Genomic DNA, 15,713 nt, shown 5'->3' with positions numbered 1-15,713 from the left:
TCCCGAGATCTTTATCTCTAGAAAAAAGCTGTAGAATGACCTTCCGGATTTGATTGGTCGGTGTGAAGTAAATTTTCTAGTGCCAAGCCCTATATAGAGGATCCCACGGGATTTGACCCGGCCTTGGTCTTTGGACGTTAGAAACGCACAAATATTGGTTCCCACTTCGTATCTATTTTCCTATTCTGCAATGCTATTCCGAGCCTCTTATGCTTTTATCAGATGCTCCTATGAAAGATTCGAGGATCTTAGGTTCAGATAAGGAAGGCTGGACCATTCCTTAACTAGAACATTCAGTACAATGACTATAGAGGACCCACAAAAGTATTTCAACACTCGATGTTCAACATTCGGTGTCTCCACATTCATCGAGAAAAAAATAGCAAGTGAATGAGATGACAAACCAATCGGTTTGATGCCCGGGAATATGAAAGATCCCGGTTTTCTGAACCGAAAAGCTCTTTTTATATGATCCATTACTCTACAGGCCGGATGATATGTGTCTAGCTTTATGAATCCGTGTGATCCTCACCACTCGATCAACTGGCGCCGTGAAAAATTCCGTTCCTTCTATCAGGATCATCCCACACCCAAACTTGACAGAAGATGGGGTCTGATCCCATAGAAGTTGAGGTTGAGAAAGAGAAACCACAGGGATGTGATTTGCTCATTGATTTTGAACATCCCAATGACCCTCGAATCCCCCAAAACTGGCCACTGGCCAAGAAAATTCTTGTAGTCGTGATTTTATCCGTGTTCAATCTCATTGGAACAATCAGCAGCAGCATCATGGGCCCTGCGCAGAAAAGAGTCGCTGAGCAATTTGGGGCCAACCATGAAGTAGCGATTCTTTGCACTACCTTGTTTATGGGGGTAAGTGTCAGACTTTCAACTTAACTTTTGTGTGGCTGGTTCTTATTTGACGTCTCTAAAGGGATACATCTTCGGGTTTCTCACATTCGGCCCACTTTCAGAAAAGTTCGGCCGCAAATGGCCTTTGATTGGTGGCGTCGCAATATGCTCCCTTCTGGAACTTATGCCTGCGCTTGGCACAAATATACAAACTATTGTCATTGGTCGTTTGTTTGCTGGGTTTTTTGGGGTATCTCCAGTGGCTGTTATGGGAGGCATCACAAGCGACTGTTTTACGTTGGCCCACCGCAGTATCGCCATGCCTATCGTGATTTGCTTGTTCTTCTCTGGCCCGACATTTGGACCGATAGTTGGGAGTGCTATCGTCGGATCGTCACTGAGTTGGCGCTGGACTATCTGGGTAATGTTAATTTGTGGGTTGGGAGTTTGCGCTATAGCAGCCTTTGTCTTTCCAGAGACCTATCCCCCCGCCATTCTTCGAAAGGAAGCCCAATTATTGCGCAAAAAATATAAAAACCCTGCCATCCGCTCAGCACTGGAAAAGGAAACCTCCGGAATTCATGAATTTGCACGGGTATATCTCCTGCGGCCTTTCTGTGAGTCTTGACCAATATCCCCTGCGCCCTTTCTCAATGCTGATTCTTCTGTTCGCAATTGATAGGGCTCTTCGCTACTCAGCCTATCCTGGCCCTTTTGACCATTTATCACTCGTTTCTCTACGGAGTTCTTTTCCTCTTCTATCAGGCTTATCCCTATTACTTCGGAGAGATCCGTGGTTGGAATACCAGTGTCGACACTCTGCCTCTTCTTGGGATAATCACTGGGGTTTTCATTGGCACTTTGGGGATTATAATTTATAACCAGGCCTACTTCAGACACCACTGCTATACTTCCGATGGAACTTTCATTCCAGAAGCCCGGCTACCACCAATGATACTTGGCGGAGTGCTCATCCCTATTGGGATATTCTGGTTTGCTTGGACAGCACAACCAAACGTCCCATGGCCAAGTCCTCTCTGTGCAGGCCTTTTCATGGGGTGTGGTATGTACTTGCTCTTCATTCAAGGTTTTATTTATATTGTGGATTGTTATACATCAATGGCGAACAGTGCAATGGGAATCAACGGGTCAATGCGCAGCGTATTTGGGGCTGTCTTTCCTCTTTTTGCCACCCAGATGTTTGAGAAGCTTGGTGTCCCCTATGCGACAACAATTCTGGGTGCTGTGAGTGTCTGTCTGATTCCAGTTCCTGTTTGCTTTTGGTACTGGGGAGGTCGCATCCGAGCCTGGTCCTCTACCAAAGTATAATCCAAATAGAAGTATGTTTCCGACCTTCACTTCGACAATCTAATGACTTTTCCCATCAAATGGATCAAAAATTCCCTTAAACTTCTCCCTCCAAGGGTCTTCAGAATATTAGCGTATCACTTGCTCAGTGGTGTTTTCAAACCCACGCATCGTTCGACCATGCCTGAATCAGAATGGAAACGCGCCTCTCTCAAAAGTTAACTTCACAAGGTAATTGATCTGCTCTGAAACTTGAACTTATGGCAGTTGAGATATCCACTCTTTACTCAGATAGTCTCACAACCCCCATAAGTCTGCCTACCTTCTTTACACAACATTGCACTAGCTCCCACGGTTTCAAGGCGTTATTATCGGACATACTATTCCGGTCAAATCTTACGTCTAGCGATGGTATCATTTGCAATAAAGGAAATCCTTTCGTAATATTTGTGCTTGTCTAGAGTTAAACAGGGCTTACCAAGGGAATATTCATAACCCGATCATAACCCCGCCCATCCTGCTCACCCCTTGCCCCAAATGTCTTCACAAATTTCTCAATTCCCTTGGAATTCTCGCGCAGATAATCCCTAGTGTGTTCGGAAATCTTGCTAGTCTGTTCCCAATCTGATAACTTAATATCCTCGAGACCACGTTCCACATTGAATCGAAAATACTGGCCATTGTCGCCATATCGATCATCCAAGCTGGCGGCTACCCTATTGGAGGATGTAGTCATTTTCTTCAGTGCCTCAATAATTGACATGCGACTATTCTTTATACAGACCGCGTTTCCAAGTCCGGTTCCGATACTCAGAATCTGTAGATCACTCCGGCCAGGGAACACCTCCTTAGCTTCTGCAATAAGCCTGTCGCATGGGTTGTTGTAGCCGAATCCTGCATCAATGTACTCGATCTTGTCTCGACCAACTTTAATTGACTTGAAGAACGTACTCGCAGCTGACGTGGCGCGGGCAATCTCCCAAATAGCGCAACCATCCAATGCATTTGAATTGTTGTATGTCCGGAAAAGCGTAGGTTCCGCGTTGACATCGGCCTTCATGACAGCAAAAACAACCCTATGATGTGTCAGTACTGACCTGATTTCTGCAGCAAAGAGCAATTTACGTTTTCGTGCACGAATGATCGCGGAAGGGGAGATCAGAGTGTTCGCATCGAGTTCCAGAGGGACTATTGCGCCGACGGCTCACACATTCTCTATTTGTGCAGAACTCTGTAACAGTCTGCTTGATAGCCTCCTCCAGTGCACGGGCAGAGAAAGCTCCATCGGGGCGCGCTGGGATAATGGCATGTGCTTTCGGAGTAAAAGCACGTTCTGCAACCTTTCGGTACGCTCGAATGCATTCATCCACGGTCATTCCGAGCCGACCTAGCATAATAGCGATGATACTTGTATTACGTTAAAAAATATATCCAGGTATTTAGGACAGATGGACGTACCCCCCAGTGCTTGTACCCCCAATCAAGTCGAAATGATCACACGGGCGTGGGACATAGTTGAGCTGATGAGCATCGCGGATCCCTTCCATGATTCTCTGTAGAATCATTAGGCTCGAGATGCCCCGAATTCCACCACCGTCTAAGCAGTATCAGTAACTTTCTCAATTTACTCAGAGGAAATAAGGAAACCAACCGAGCGAGAGGATTCTGAGTGGCTGAGAAGCCCTTGAATGCATTGTACGTTCCATGTCTGGTAAAATCCTTGTTGGATATGCGGTGATTGGACTGATAATTTCTAGGAAATAGTAAAGCTTTGAATAATAAAACCCCGAGTAATAGTAGGTCTGTTAAGAAAAGAATTCATCGTATTTATAGAGCAGAAGGGGTGTTCGATGGTTAAGCGCCAGCCCCAATCCACCCCGCTCTGAAACACCTGCCATCAAGACGAAACATGTTAACGCCGTAGCTAACTACTTAAGACTGGCCTTATTTATTATTAGGTTGTAGGTAGCAATCTATGAGTTTCAAGCTTATGCAGAGCGAGCGCTTCCGTAAGACACCATGCCCTTGTGGACAATACTTCGAGGATAAACAATCTAACTTTGAGCAACTTTCAAGGATTAATAATGGGTCCTAATGTATTTGAAGTTCCAAAAGCCACGTCCCAAGATGCATCCGACCGAATACAGTAATTCATGGCGTTCAAAGACTTGGGTGTGTGTGGCTCCTTGTCCAAGTTGATCCTGAGGTCTAAGAGTACTTGCGGGAATCAAGATAAAAGGGAAAGGATTGGCCGTGATGGAGAACACAGGCGTCTAGTATCATACATAGAACATAGAATGCCCGAAAAACAAAAGTGATCTACAGAGCCTCAGCACCGCTCTACATCAATTGTGCCCAATATGACGAACCGGTGTTACTTACTATCGACTTGTTACACAGCAGTAGTATTATATGTCCGACTTTCTATGATAGGAAATACTGTACAACCTACGATCAGAATTCGGGGGTTTGCATTCCCACAGACAACCCAAAAATTTCCCTGTGCAGGATATTCTAGTTATATGTCTCCGGAGCTGGTATAAAACCGGCCTGCATGTCCCAACCTCGATATATTTATCGTAGTATCATCAGATGATAGTTGCATTTCCATCATTTTTAAACAAACAGCAAATATCCCAATATCCGCGATGTCTTCTATCATAGAAACTCGTCAGAGCCTCGTCGGCACTTGGAGCCTAGTTGAATACAAAGCTACCCATATCGACACCGGTCACATTACCTATCCTATGGGCCCAAATGCCCAGGGGTTTCTGATGTACAGCGCAGACGGTTTTATGTCTGCGCACCTCATGCGACCAGGAGCCACTGCTTTCTCCGACAAGGACAGAATTAAAGGTACGCAGGAGGAGCAGTCTCAGGCGATGTCGCATTATCTAGCATATTGTGGCCCTTATGATCTAGAGGAAGCAAACGGAGGAATTACAGTCAAGCATGACTTGAAGGTTTCCTCTTTTCCCAGCTGGCTTGGAACGGAGAAGCGCCGCCTGGTTACATTGAATGGCAACAATCTCGAGCTGAATACTGCTGATGCGTATATCGTTGATGTGAGCCTTATCTCAAAATTCCCATAGATGTCAATAATCCTTTGTTTCTTCGTTCAAACTCACGTGTTTCTACTGTAGGGCGAGTACATACGTGGTTCGCTTGTATGGCAAAAGTCATAGTCAACAGCCGATTCTTGATACATTTGCTGGCCAACTTGCTGTTGTGGTGGTGATGTGAGGTAGCTAATTACAATGTTATTCTATTCATGAAACGAAATAGTTTTGCGATTCGACCCTTTTTTTCAGTAGATGTTATCCTAGTTAGATCATGCCTGGTTGAACCTACATAGAAAGGTCGCTGGCACAAAGTATATTGTTTAAACCACCTTCACACACATCTAGAAAGACCAATTAAAAATAAATCACAACGTTGTAAAGGTGGTCAACTATTCTTGTTATGATAAATGGACTGGTTTGGGAGAACATTGACATTACTGCCTACGATGAAAGAACTATATTTTCCCCACGGTTTCCACGCTTCAACAACTTCTTGAATTTGAGACCTAGCCTTAGCTTTATCTAGAAGGAATCAATGCTGTTCAATTCCAAACCTCCAATATAATCCTTCAAGTCCGCGAACAGGGATGTGAAGGAAGAGTTGGAACATTCGTGGGTGTAAGTCGTTGCATAACCTCTAAAATGCTCTATGGGGGGCACAGACCATCGGGGTGATGTGAACGACAACACATTCTGCGTGAGATATTTGTAGTTCAAATTTGGAAAAGGAGCTTCAGGCTTCGGCGAAAGAAGATCACTTGACTGCATTTGTATCGTAAGAGCTCCATACATCATTGAGCTGCATTCGAAGTTACAGCCTCGACTGCGGCTAATGAAGGCTTCGCGTGTTTGATGAAGGAGGATAACCAAGTTGTTGATGGCTTCCTCTCTTCGCTTGTTCATCAATCCTGGGAGCACATTAGATGCTAATCAGCTTAAGAATTTGCTTAGCCTTACCGATGACCTTGTCAGAGATTGGAAGCCCCCAAGCATGAATCACATTCTCACTCAATGACATGACGGTCGATGTTGTTGCTTCGAATTGGGAAGGGAGCTGGAAAAACCAGGACACCCACAACCACAAAACCAAATCCCGAGAATATGTTGCGGGAATGTTTTCCTCCAGGTTGTTGATCCAGATGTCTTTCATGATGTACAGAGCTTCATTGCATTCATAGTAATCTGCTATGACAGCAACTTTGGCGAGCATCTCAAGGGTCAGCTTTCGCGGTATCTCGTAGTATTTACCATGAATAGCACGAAGTAGAATCAAGAGCGCTTCGATATCCCAGCTCTCTGCGGTAACTTCGACTGAGCCTTTTTGCAGATAAGTAATGCTTTCCTTCCAACCACCGGTGAGTATCCTTTTGAACACCGAGGACGCAAATATCAAGTGCTTTGCGGAGACCTGAATGTAGAAGCAACTCTCGTCAAGCGGTTTGGCTGCAGGCTCTTCGGCTGCAGGCTCTTCGGCCACTACTGGTTCAAGCAGTGCTTCTGGGATTAAAGGGACTTTCATGAATTTTTTATTTTTTTTTCCTTTGCGCTTTATCTTCAGGCTCTTTGAACTGGATTCTGGAAGGGTCTCTATGCCAGGTACTGATACCGTACCATCGATCGCTTCTGCAAAAGGAGAGTTTGCACTGCGCAAGGTTATGGTGACTTCGCCGTCTGGATCTATTATATGAGTTGATTGATTCATCGTGATTATCAAATCCACGAAGAGGGGCGTTTTTCTTGGTAGAAATGCAGCGACAAGGATTGATTTGCTGTAGCAGTTTTGTCGCAGGAAGAGATAGTAAGAGGTGAGTGAAGGACGGGAAGGAGTCTGGGAGTGGGCCAGGCTAGATACATTGCCAGATGTCAACCCAACCTATTTGGTACCTAAGATTTGCGGTACTTTAAAATTACTTATTGGTTGCTGAAAGTACGTATTTATGTTAGCTGAGTGTATGTAAGGTGACATAACATCTATCAATGGCTAAGCTAGGCTGTCTGTCAATTGACCTAATATATGCATGTGTGTCCAAATCTACAAGGGTATCTGTTTGCAGTTCTCACTGTACTTGCAATTTCTGATGCTGAGTAACTACATGTGTGCGTTTATCGAAGATAAAGAGAGCTCAAAGCGATTCAGCTTAGCCTGCTGACGGGGATTCAAAATACACAGATAGTATATACACTGAGAAAACTTGCAGGGAGTCGGTATTATGAGTTTCTTACAGCGGTTACTAGGCGAACCGAAAGGACTAGGTGAAATGAGATAGAGGTGAAACACCTGGTGATAATATTAACAAATACTTAGTGATTCTGTTCAGTAGGTAGTGATAGTCATTATGTCTCATTGATTAATTCTAAAGTGAAGTTGAAGTAAGAGATAACCTTTAGTAAAAAGAGTGAATAAACTTTCTTCCTTACTTCTGGTAGTATAATAAATACCTACCTACAAATAGTAGGTTAATCTCGCTATCTTCTATACGCTGTAAAAAGGTACCCCCCCTCCTTATTAGAATTAGGGGTTAATTCCTATTAAGTATTAGGATCTTCAATTGATAAGGTAAGATCTAGCTTTAATCTAGCTATAAAGAGCTTAAATTAGGGGCAAGTAAGTAGTCTAGTTTAGTTAAGCTATCGGTAATATTTGAACAATACCATAAATATTAGCATAATTAATTGCTCATCCTACTCGTGGAAAAGAAGAAAACAGAACTCATCACAAAACCAGCCCACCTTGGGTATCATTTGTCTCGAAACTGAATTAAACTGCCAATTATAACCAATCTATATCCCATCTTACAATTCACTCATCTTTCACCAAAGACACACACCATCTTTAGATCTCCAACTCAATTTTAGTTCAAGCCCACTTTCCAAGCAGGGCCATGATACCAGCACCAAGCAACATAGTCACCACCATGAAAGCCAGGCGCTTGTTATCCTGAGTGCGGTGAGGGTCAAACAAGAAATCCCGAGCAAGCAGCTCAACGAGACCAGTGTATACCAAGATTCCAGCGGAGATGGAATCTAGCACACCGGAGACAACATTGGCAGTGAAAGACCCAGGGTTGTAAGTCGTGCGCAGACCAAGACCGATGGCAATGGAAATGGGGGTCGTGAGACCATAAGCAGAACACAAGAACCAAGGCAACCAGCTGCCCTTCTTGAATGGGATACTGGACATGCGGGCTCCGATACCAAGTCCCTCGAAGGACTGGTGGAAGACCAGAACAGGGTAAAGAGTAACAAACTCATCACCGGCAACACCAAGGTTCAAACCAATGATGACGGAGTGGAAGATAACACCGAACTCCAAAATCAGCAGCGCAGCAAGCTGCTGCTTAACGGAGCGCTCGATAGCCAGCTCGCTAGTCTGCGACTCAATCTCCTTGACTTGCTTGTCGTCTGTGTGGCGTGCCGAAACACGCGAGTCGACACGTCGCGCTTCACCTCCAGTCGCCATCATGGGCTCTGGGTCTTCGCGACAGATACCGTACTTGAGTTCGACCCAGCGCTCGGCGCCGAAGTCCATGAGGAAAACTCCCATCAGTGAGGCCAAGACAATTGCCGGGCACCATGAGTAGTCTGCCCAGTGACCGGTCATTCCGACACAGGTGTTGGGACCGATTTCGCCATATGCGGGGTCGAGAAGGTGGATGAAGGCTGTTGCGATAATGACGCCGGCACCGAAGTACTTCGCAAAGAGGTAGACATAAATTGGGATGCGCAGGCGTGGTGCGCGTTGTGCTAGAACGGGGAAGAAGGTCGCTGCTGAAGAGACGATCATGATAACGAAGATGGCCGAGATGCGCGCGCCTAGTTTACCGTTGTATTCGTTGCCGCCGGCATTGATGTAGCAAACAATGTCAGTTGGATCGGCTGTGTCCAGGTCGACATTGTGAGGATCGAAAGACATTTTGACGGATGATGTTGGTAGATCGTGCCCTAAGGTTGGAAGGGAGAAGCCGTGGTAAAGGCTCAAAAGACTTGAAGGAGATAGAAATAATCACGACGATCTTGACCTGCTGAGATGGAGGAATTGTCTGACCGTTTTATATCAGAGAAAAAAATCATGCGCTTCTTCGGGTCCTCCGTTGTGGTGAGGACCTTGGGGGGTTTCAGTCCCCGGTTATGTTAGCCTGATGGTTAGCTTGTATTTTCGGTCGCCGGCTGTATTTGCCAGGTTATTCAAGTTATCCTGGGGTTTTTTAATATCATCACAGTGTCTAATTGGTGTTCAAAGTACTTGATCTGCATGGGTGCTGGTATCGTGCTGAGAACTTAGGGTTTCCATGCCCCTTGCGGATAACAAATGCCCAGACGGGAGTAACCATCAGCCCTCCATCAGCCCTACACACGTTTTTACAAAACCAAGGCTCGAATAATTTCTTGTCAAAGCTTGGGACGATGTAAGCATTGGACGCACGTCTTGTCTAGTGGGCCAAATCTCGTGGTGGTGATTGGGTGTTATTGCCATGATTTTCCCCCAAGGTCCTTGAACTGAGATTACGCGTGGAGTCGAACCCTGGCATCGTGGTTTTTTATCGAGGGGGTTTTACTTAAAAGGGCAGTTGCTGCGCAGTGGCTTAAACTCAGAGGTCATTCCATCAGGATTTAGAGGTATGGAGAGTGTATAATATCAATATAACAGTTGTATCTTAATCTAATGTCTCCGATCCGGAGAGATACTGCAGTCGCCAAACGCGGGAAGGATGTTCTAAGTCGGCTTAAGCCGAGCCAATAATGGATTAAACGATATCAATTACTCCGTACGGAGTACATTGCAAAAAAAAAATTGCTTTATGTCGTGTGGTGAGACATCACATTGTCATCTCTTCATCAGATTCGTTGGCGTTGCAGCCGGCCATGGGTGGGTTCAGCACAAAATCACGCAGGCTAAAACAACCTTGCGAGTTATGTCTCGAGTCTAGACTAGGATTTCCAGAAACTAAGAGCTGAGGAACCAAAAGAAGACATTTAAAACATGAAAAAGCAAGTTCATCCAGCCCGAAAGCACGAGACCATCCCACCCTATGCCCATCCCCGATGCTTGACACTTTCCCACCTCAGATCGCTAAATAGTAAAATAAAACATACATCATAAAACAAGTCATAATAAGCACAGTTGAATGCAATCGCCACATGCAAGGTTTCTTCATAACTCGTTTCGTTTCTCGTATCCCATGCCCAGAATCTCATCCCGGCTTGCAGAGAGAATCCCAGGTCTGTATACATAAACACATAATTCAGGTTTCCACCCTGTCGTTCGTATAATATAGTCCCTCTCCCATTGGTCAAAACAAGAAACAAAAACACGCTCCGAAGCCAATCGCTAAAATCATCACATCGCTGAACAAAGCCCCCTGTGCCCGAGTGAACCTGACTCTGAGACCGCACCCACAAAAAGACATCGAAAAACATACACAAACAAGAGAAGAATAAAAAAGTGTTGCGTGATCTATCGTTGCACGCTAGTATTTCAATGGCCATTGCTAGCCCGTATTTTTCACGAAGAAAAAGAAGAAGAAAAAAGGGCAAATCAACCTACGACCCCAAGTGGGATGTCGCGAGAAATGCAAGAAAGGTAGAAAGAATGGGGCAAATCAAGCAAAAGTCCGAATCAGGACATTGCAAGAAATGCAAGAAAGGTAGGAAAAAAAAGAATCACAAGAAAGTACTGTGGTCTCAAAAATCGCAACACTAATCCCAAAAGGAAAACCTCAAGGGTGGAAAATACCTTCCTCCTTGACAGGAGTATCGTAACCATGACCCTGCACCATACGGCGGAAGTCCCGAACAACCTTTTCAGGCACTCGGTCCCACATCAATGATCTAGAATACACATCGGAAGACAAAGCGGAGTGCATACGACTCTGCTGCGCTGCGGTATCCCGCATCGCAGCAAACGCCTGCTGCAGCGTCGATGGCTGCTGTGGCTTGAAGTCGCCGCTATTATCCTCGAACGATGTCAGGGAGTTATACTGGTCGGCGTTCATTGAGAACACCTGTTCACGCTCCTGCTCCTCTGTCGGCATGACGAGCGTGTTATGCATCTGGTCAAGGTTCGAGGGCACGGGCTGGACAGAGCTCATCTGCGCCATCTCCATACCGCTGATGGTTGCCGGCGCAGGTCCGGTTGCCGTCGCGTGATTAATGGAGTGGGGGTGGGTCAGCTCGTGACCAGGGGACGAGGCTAGCACGGCTTTCAGCACGTTGGCTGACTCGGCCCGGTACTCTTCGGAGAGTTGGGGTAGCGAGCGACCCGGTAGGGAGGTACTCTTCGAGGCGAAGAAGGCGCCAACGAGCAGGAACATGTAGAATGCGTTCCAACTGATCGGCAGGTCTGATCCGTTACTGGATTTCTCCGGGACCTTAACCTGCTGGCTGACCTGAGGACGGGGAGCTTGAACATATTCCGGTTGCAAGGGGGGTCCAGTGACCATTGAGAAATCGTCCCATGAGGGGTTTTCCATGGTGGGGTTCTCGAAGCCGGTGAAGTCGCCAGACAGGTTTTCTTGAGCGGGTTTGACACCGCGCTCCAGCTGTTTGATGATCTCCTCCTGCATGCTGTTTCTCTTCAGCAGATTGGCGGTCTCCCGCGTGTGTCTGAGAGTGGTCTCATCTTTCTCCATGTCCTGGCGTTGGATGTGCTCAGTCAACTGCCTGTTGTAGGCAGTCAACTGGTGATTCTCGTACTCGAGAGTCTTCATTGCTCTTTGCATGTTCTGGTTGTTCTCTTCCAATTGTGCGAGCTTTGCAGCTTGTTGGGCGATAATCTCGTCCTTTTGCTTAAGCTTTTCTATATTACCCTCGGCTTCCTTCTTCTTGCGTTGACGAGATTGCAACCTATTGCAATATGGTTAGCATTTAATCCAACTCAACATATAAATCTCGACTTACGCTGCATCCCGATTCCGCAGCAGGCGCTTGTTTGCCTTGAGTTCCTTTTTCTTCTCCTCATCCGTGCACTCCCGGATAGCCTCATCGATATTGGCCAAACTCAGTTCGGGGGAGATTTCAATTCGGGAATTTCTCTTCCGAATTCCATCCCCCCGTCGCAGCGGTAACGCAATACGGTAGTTTGGGCTCTTCCTCGAGTGCAACTCTGCCTCAGCGAGGTCCATCGGCGCGGGCATCCAGCCCTGGCTTGATTGCGGTGACATGGCGACACTACCCGGAGTCGCAAATGCCATACCTCCACGGTACGACATGGGATTCATGGGCATAGCGCCGACAGGTCCAACCGCACCACCAGAGAAGGGAGTGATGGCACTCTGGTCTCCATTGGTAGCATACTGATCATAGCCCACGGTCGGGGTACATGACCCTGAATCCGTGCGCGGCATGGGCCAGGATGCCTGCGGGTAGGAAACCGATTGCGGGCCATCGACGGGCATGAATGGGGCACCCGTTGAGTTCAGCATGGCGTGTCCAATCTGCGAATGCGAATTTGACTGCGACTGGCTGGAGCTGGTATTTGAGTAGTTGGACCAGACGGAATCCCGATGTGAGTAGGCATCTGGGGCGTCGTAGGAGGCGCGGCGGTTGTCGGGATGGTCTTCGGAATTTGGGTCCAAGATCTTGTCGTCCAACACGCTCATCTCGTCGTCTTCCGGTGCCACGTCTAATGTTGATGGTGATTGTTGGTAGAATTCAGACTGGAAATATTGTGCCATCATGAAGAGGCGGTGTGTGTGTGTGTGTGTGTGTAAAAGAGAGGGGTGGGGCGGGGGAAGAGGAAGATATATAGAGAAATTGGTATAGAGGTAAAATCTCCAACGAGGGAAAATAGAAGGTAGAATTGTAGAAATGAATATGAAGTTGATGATATAATTGTGAAGAGGGGGAAATATGCTGTGATCTAGTTCCGGGGGGGAAGCAGGCTATGTATGAGCAGATGCAGTGCTCGTGCGGTTGACATTGTACCCACAGGTACCGAGTACCGATGTGGGTGATGGAGAATAGCCTGTCGATCAAGTACCCAGTACTCATCCAGCGGTCTGCGCGGGAGTGCAGGTGTGGCCCCCGAGACAGCATCTCCGTTATTGGCTGCATTGTTTTGCTTGGGCAGACCTGCATCTGTTGATGTTTGATTATTTTGGTTGGTATTTTGGTCCTTCGGCCTTAATTTTCTATTTGGGTTTTATTTTATTTTCTATTTTATTAGAAGATTTTTCTGTGTTTTAGGTTTTTTTTTTATCCAGTCTCGATGGTAATGCTGGCATTTATTCACTCCTTTACAGATACGGAGTAATAACTAGCTATGCAACATTAGTACGAAGTATGTGTACACACGTTCTATACAGGATTACCTCTTTTCTCGCCTGTATAACGCACTCCGTAAACCCGAAGCCATCACCAAAAATTCTCAAGTGGGGGAAATCAGACGCTGTGCTTATCGATAAACGATAGCCTATCGATCGATCCTCGTTCCGCCGGCTTGAGACAATCCCTGTCGTGGGGAGTATATGGTCTGTGCTATACCTTATTCACGGCGCTTAGGTAGAATACTAATTGCTACATAACACTTGACCTGCATGTCTACTTAAAGTAAGTGTTTTTTAGTATTTTTCTGTACCTTTTCTGTACTAAACTCATCACCCGTGAATGGTCAGATGTCCAGTCTAAATGTCATCCTCCTTTCTATCCGCCGCTAACAGCCAATCATTCCCGAGTCAGTGTGACGATCCCTTTGGGCTGCCATTCATGGCGGTTATGTTTTGCTTTTTCTCCTTGTCTTCTTCCTTATTTTTGGGGTTCGTTATTATTCCCTTCCTCCGTATGGTCTTGGATCCTTTTTTTCTATAGAATGAATCTTTGGGACGGGCCCGGCCCGTTGATCCACTGTTGGGCCGACCATGGATGAAAAAAGAAGTAAAAAAAAAAGCAAAGCACGGATGCCATGCACTGATCACTCGTCCTATTCAGATGACGACCTCACCCCTCCAAAATCAAAATCCCTATGCGGAAGTACCCTGGAGGGTAAGGCTCTGCCTGGAACGAGAGCTTGGGTCGAACATCCACCCGCCTGATCTTGTTGAATCTTGCCGTGATCTACTTGCAGCTCCTTATGCAGCTCCCATATGGCTGCAGCACATCTTTCCAACTCTCACAGGCTCACAGACCACATTTAATCCATGATCGACTATGCGGAGTGCAGGGGACATGATGCCATCGTATTTGACGGGTGCCTTCCGGCTTGTCGCTGTGCTGCGGGGTGAACTCCTAATCTACCACCATTATTACCTCAATATACCAGGATCTCTGAATTATACCAGGATTAAACTTGGGCTATCATTCAGCTGTAATTTTTCTCTTTTTTTTTTCCCACTTCCCCCATCGTTCAATAAGCCCTATACTGAGCCTTGCCGCCCAACGCGCAGAGCTGGTTCTTGTCCCTGCCAGTTCGTCTCGACAATTCCCCGGGGCACACACCCCTCGGCGGCAACCGCTGAGTCTGTTCGCAGTCTATACATAGTACACAGCACGGAGCCTGTGATAATGATAGGCCTGTCACCTGGGCGGCAAGTCCGCGGGTGGGCAAGTTAGCCCGGATAAGATCTGGCGGTGAAAAAGCCGAGTCTGTCCAATGGAGATCCAGTCTGCCATCGTTCACCCCGTTCACGGGTTTATTACTACATTAGTCATAGACAGGCAATTCTTTCCAGTGCAAGGTACCCGATAGCACTTTTATTTCTGCTCGCCAATGAGACTTCTATAGTACAATCATCCGAGAAGCCAGGGCTAGTATCATGATATTTGCTTTGTACAGACCGATATAGTTATTCAACACCTCATACCTTCCCACAATGTAAGACTTAAATTTCCGCCCTTCATGCGGTGAAGCTGAAACCACTGTTTTGCCATATGACTCAGAATGAAACTGTTGATCTACCTTCTTTGAACGAGCTAGAAGGCCATGGCAGGTCCACCGCTCCACTTTCATTCTAATATTTATGTAGCCGATGGCCCACTTCTTGCACAATTCCATACAACTTCAATACACTGTACGCTGTATGTGCCCAAGGGTCTCTAAAACATATCCCCGGTGCAAGCTAAGCCGCATATGATCTCAAAGCCTCACTTTGAACCTGTACCTACCTGATATGCCGTGCACCGGGTACATTGGGCACATCATATGGGGGCAACCCAGTGCCTAGGATTGGGTGCGATTGAGCCACTAGATACTCACTACTGGGCTCCTGTTATGCTCCACATGCCGGATCGGGGAGTCGTTGACGTTTTTCATGACTGTAGCCTGCCTATCGGGGAATCTCTCTTTTCTTGGACCCGTCGGGGAAAGGACACTTGAACTCTGCGCCGGGGACCCTCCTTCACCGATTCAATGACTCATTCTGAAGCAGGGCGAGCTATGGATGAGAGGATTTGGGAGTTTCTGTCGCCTGCTGCGGTTATGGCCAGCCAACACGTCGGAGGAATCAGTTTCGAACAGGTGTGCCAACAACCTACGATGATCGCAATATTAGGACAATG

At 46.5% G+C, this 15,713-nt stretch overlaps 7 protein-coding genes across 7 annotated transcripts; 3 read left to right on the top strand and 4 right to left on the bottom strand.

Moving 5' to 3' along the window:
• Window positions 1–606: 606 nt before the first annotated feature.
• Window positions 607–2,181, top strand: PEX2_066630 (putative MFS transporter; the record flags this gene model as incomplete). Its single annotated transcript, XM_016743934.1, has 3 exons — window positions 607–873; window positions 935–1,469; window positions 1,535–2,181. The coding sequence occupies 3 exons, from the start codon at window positions 607–609 to the stop codon at window positions 2,179–2,181; spliced, it is 1,449 nt and encodes a 482-aa protein (XP_016599647.1).
• Window positions 2,182–2,623: 442 nt separating this feature from the next.
• On the bottom strand, window positions 2,624–3,866 carry PEX2_066620 (Patatin/Phospholipase A2-like protein; the record flags this gene model as incomplete). Its single annotated transcript, XM_016743933.1, has 4 exons — window positions 2,624–3,236; window positions 3,286–3,567; window positions 3,619–3,757; window positions 3,812–3,866. The coding sequence occupies 4 exons, from the start codon at window positions 3,864–3,866 to the stop codon at window positions 2,624–2,626; spliced, it is 1,089 nt and encodes a 362-aa protein (XP_016599646.1).
• Window positions 3,867–4,808: 942 nt separating this feature from the next.
• On the top strand, window positions 4,809–5,252 carry PEX2_066610 (lipocalin-like domain-containing protein; the record flags this gene model as incomplete). Its single annotated transcript, XM_016743932.1, has 1 exon — window positions 4,809–5,252. The coding sequence occupies one exon, from the start codon at window positions 4,809–4,811 to the stop codon at window positions 5,250–5,252; it is 444 nt and encodes a 147-aa protein (XP_016599645.1).
• A 492-nt stretch (window positions 5,253–5,744) lies between these two features.
• On the bottom strand, window positions 5,745–6,741 carry PEX2_066600 (uncharacterized protein; the record flags this gene model as incomplete). Its single annotated transcript, XM_016743931.1, has 2 exons — window positions 5,745–6,130; window positions 6,180–6,741. 2 exons carry the CDS (start codon window positions 6,739–6,741, stop codon window positions 5,745–5,747), a joined length of 948 nt encoding a protein of 315 aa, XP_016599644.1.
• Window positions 6,742–8,079: 1,338 nt separating this feature from the next.
• On the bottom strand, window positions 8,080–9,135 carry zrfA (high-affinity Zn(2+) transporter ZRT1; the record flags this gene model as incomplete). Its single annotated transcript, XM_016743930.1, has 1 exon — window positions 8,080–9,135. The coding sequence occupies one exon, from the start codon at window positions 9,133–9,135 to the stop codon at window positions 8,080–8,082; it is 1,056 nt and encodes a 351-aa protein (XP_016599643.1).
• A 1,804-nt stretch (window positions 9,136–10,939) lies between these two features.
• PEX2_066580 (putative bZIP transcription factor) lies at window positions 10,940–12,898 on the bottom strand (the record flags this gene model as incomplete). The annotated part of the gene is made up of 2 exons (XM_016743929.1): window positions 10,940–12,065; window positions 12,120–12,898. The coding sequence occupies 2 exons, from the start codon at window positions 12,896–12,898 to the stop codon at window positions 10,940–10,942; spliced, it is 1,905 nt and encodes a 634-aa protein (XP_016599642.1).
• Window positions 12,899–13,164: 266 nt separating this feature from the next.
• PEX2_066570 (uncharacterized protein) lies at window positions 13,165–14,768 on the top strand (the record flags this gene model as incomplete). Its single annotated transcript, XM_016743928.1, has 2 exons — window positions 13,165–13,275; window positions 14,571–14,768. The coding sequence occupies 2 exons, from the start codon at window positions 13,165–13,167 to the stop codon at window positions 14,766–14,768; spliced, it is 309 nt and encodes a 102-aa protein (XP_016599641.1).
• Between the last annotated feature and the right edge of the window lie 945 nt (window positions 14,769–15,713).

Source organism: Penicillium expansum, assembly GCF_000769745.1.
Source record: "Penicillium expansum strain MD-8 chromosome Unknown contig224, whole genome shotgun sequence".
Lineage (NCBI taxonomy): Eukaryota > Fungi > Ascomycota > Eurotiomycetes > Eurotiales > Aspergillaceae > Penicillium > Penicillium expansum.
This window is presented reverse-complemented; position numbering and strand designations above follow the sequence as displayed.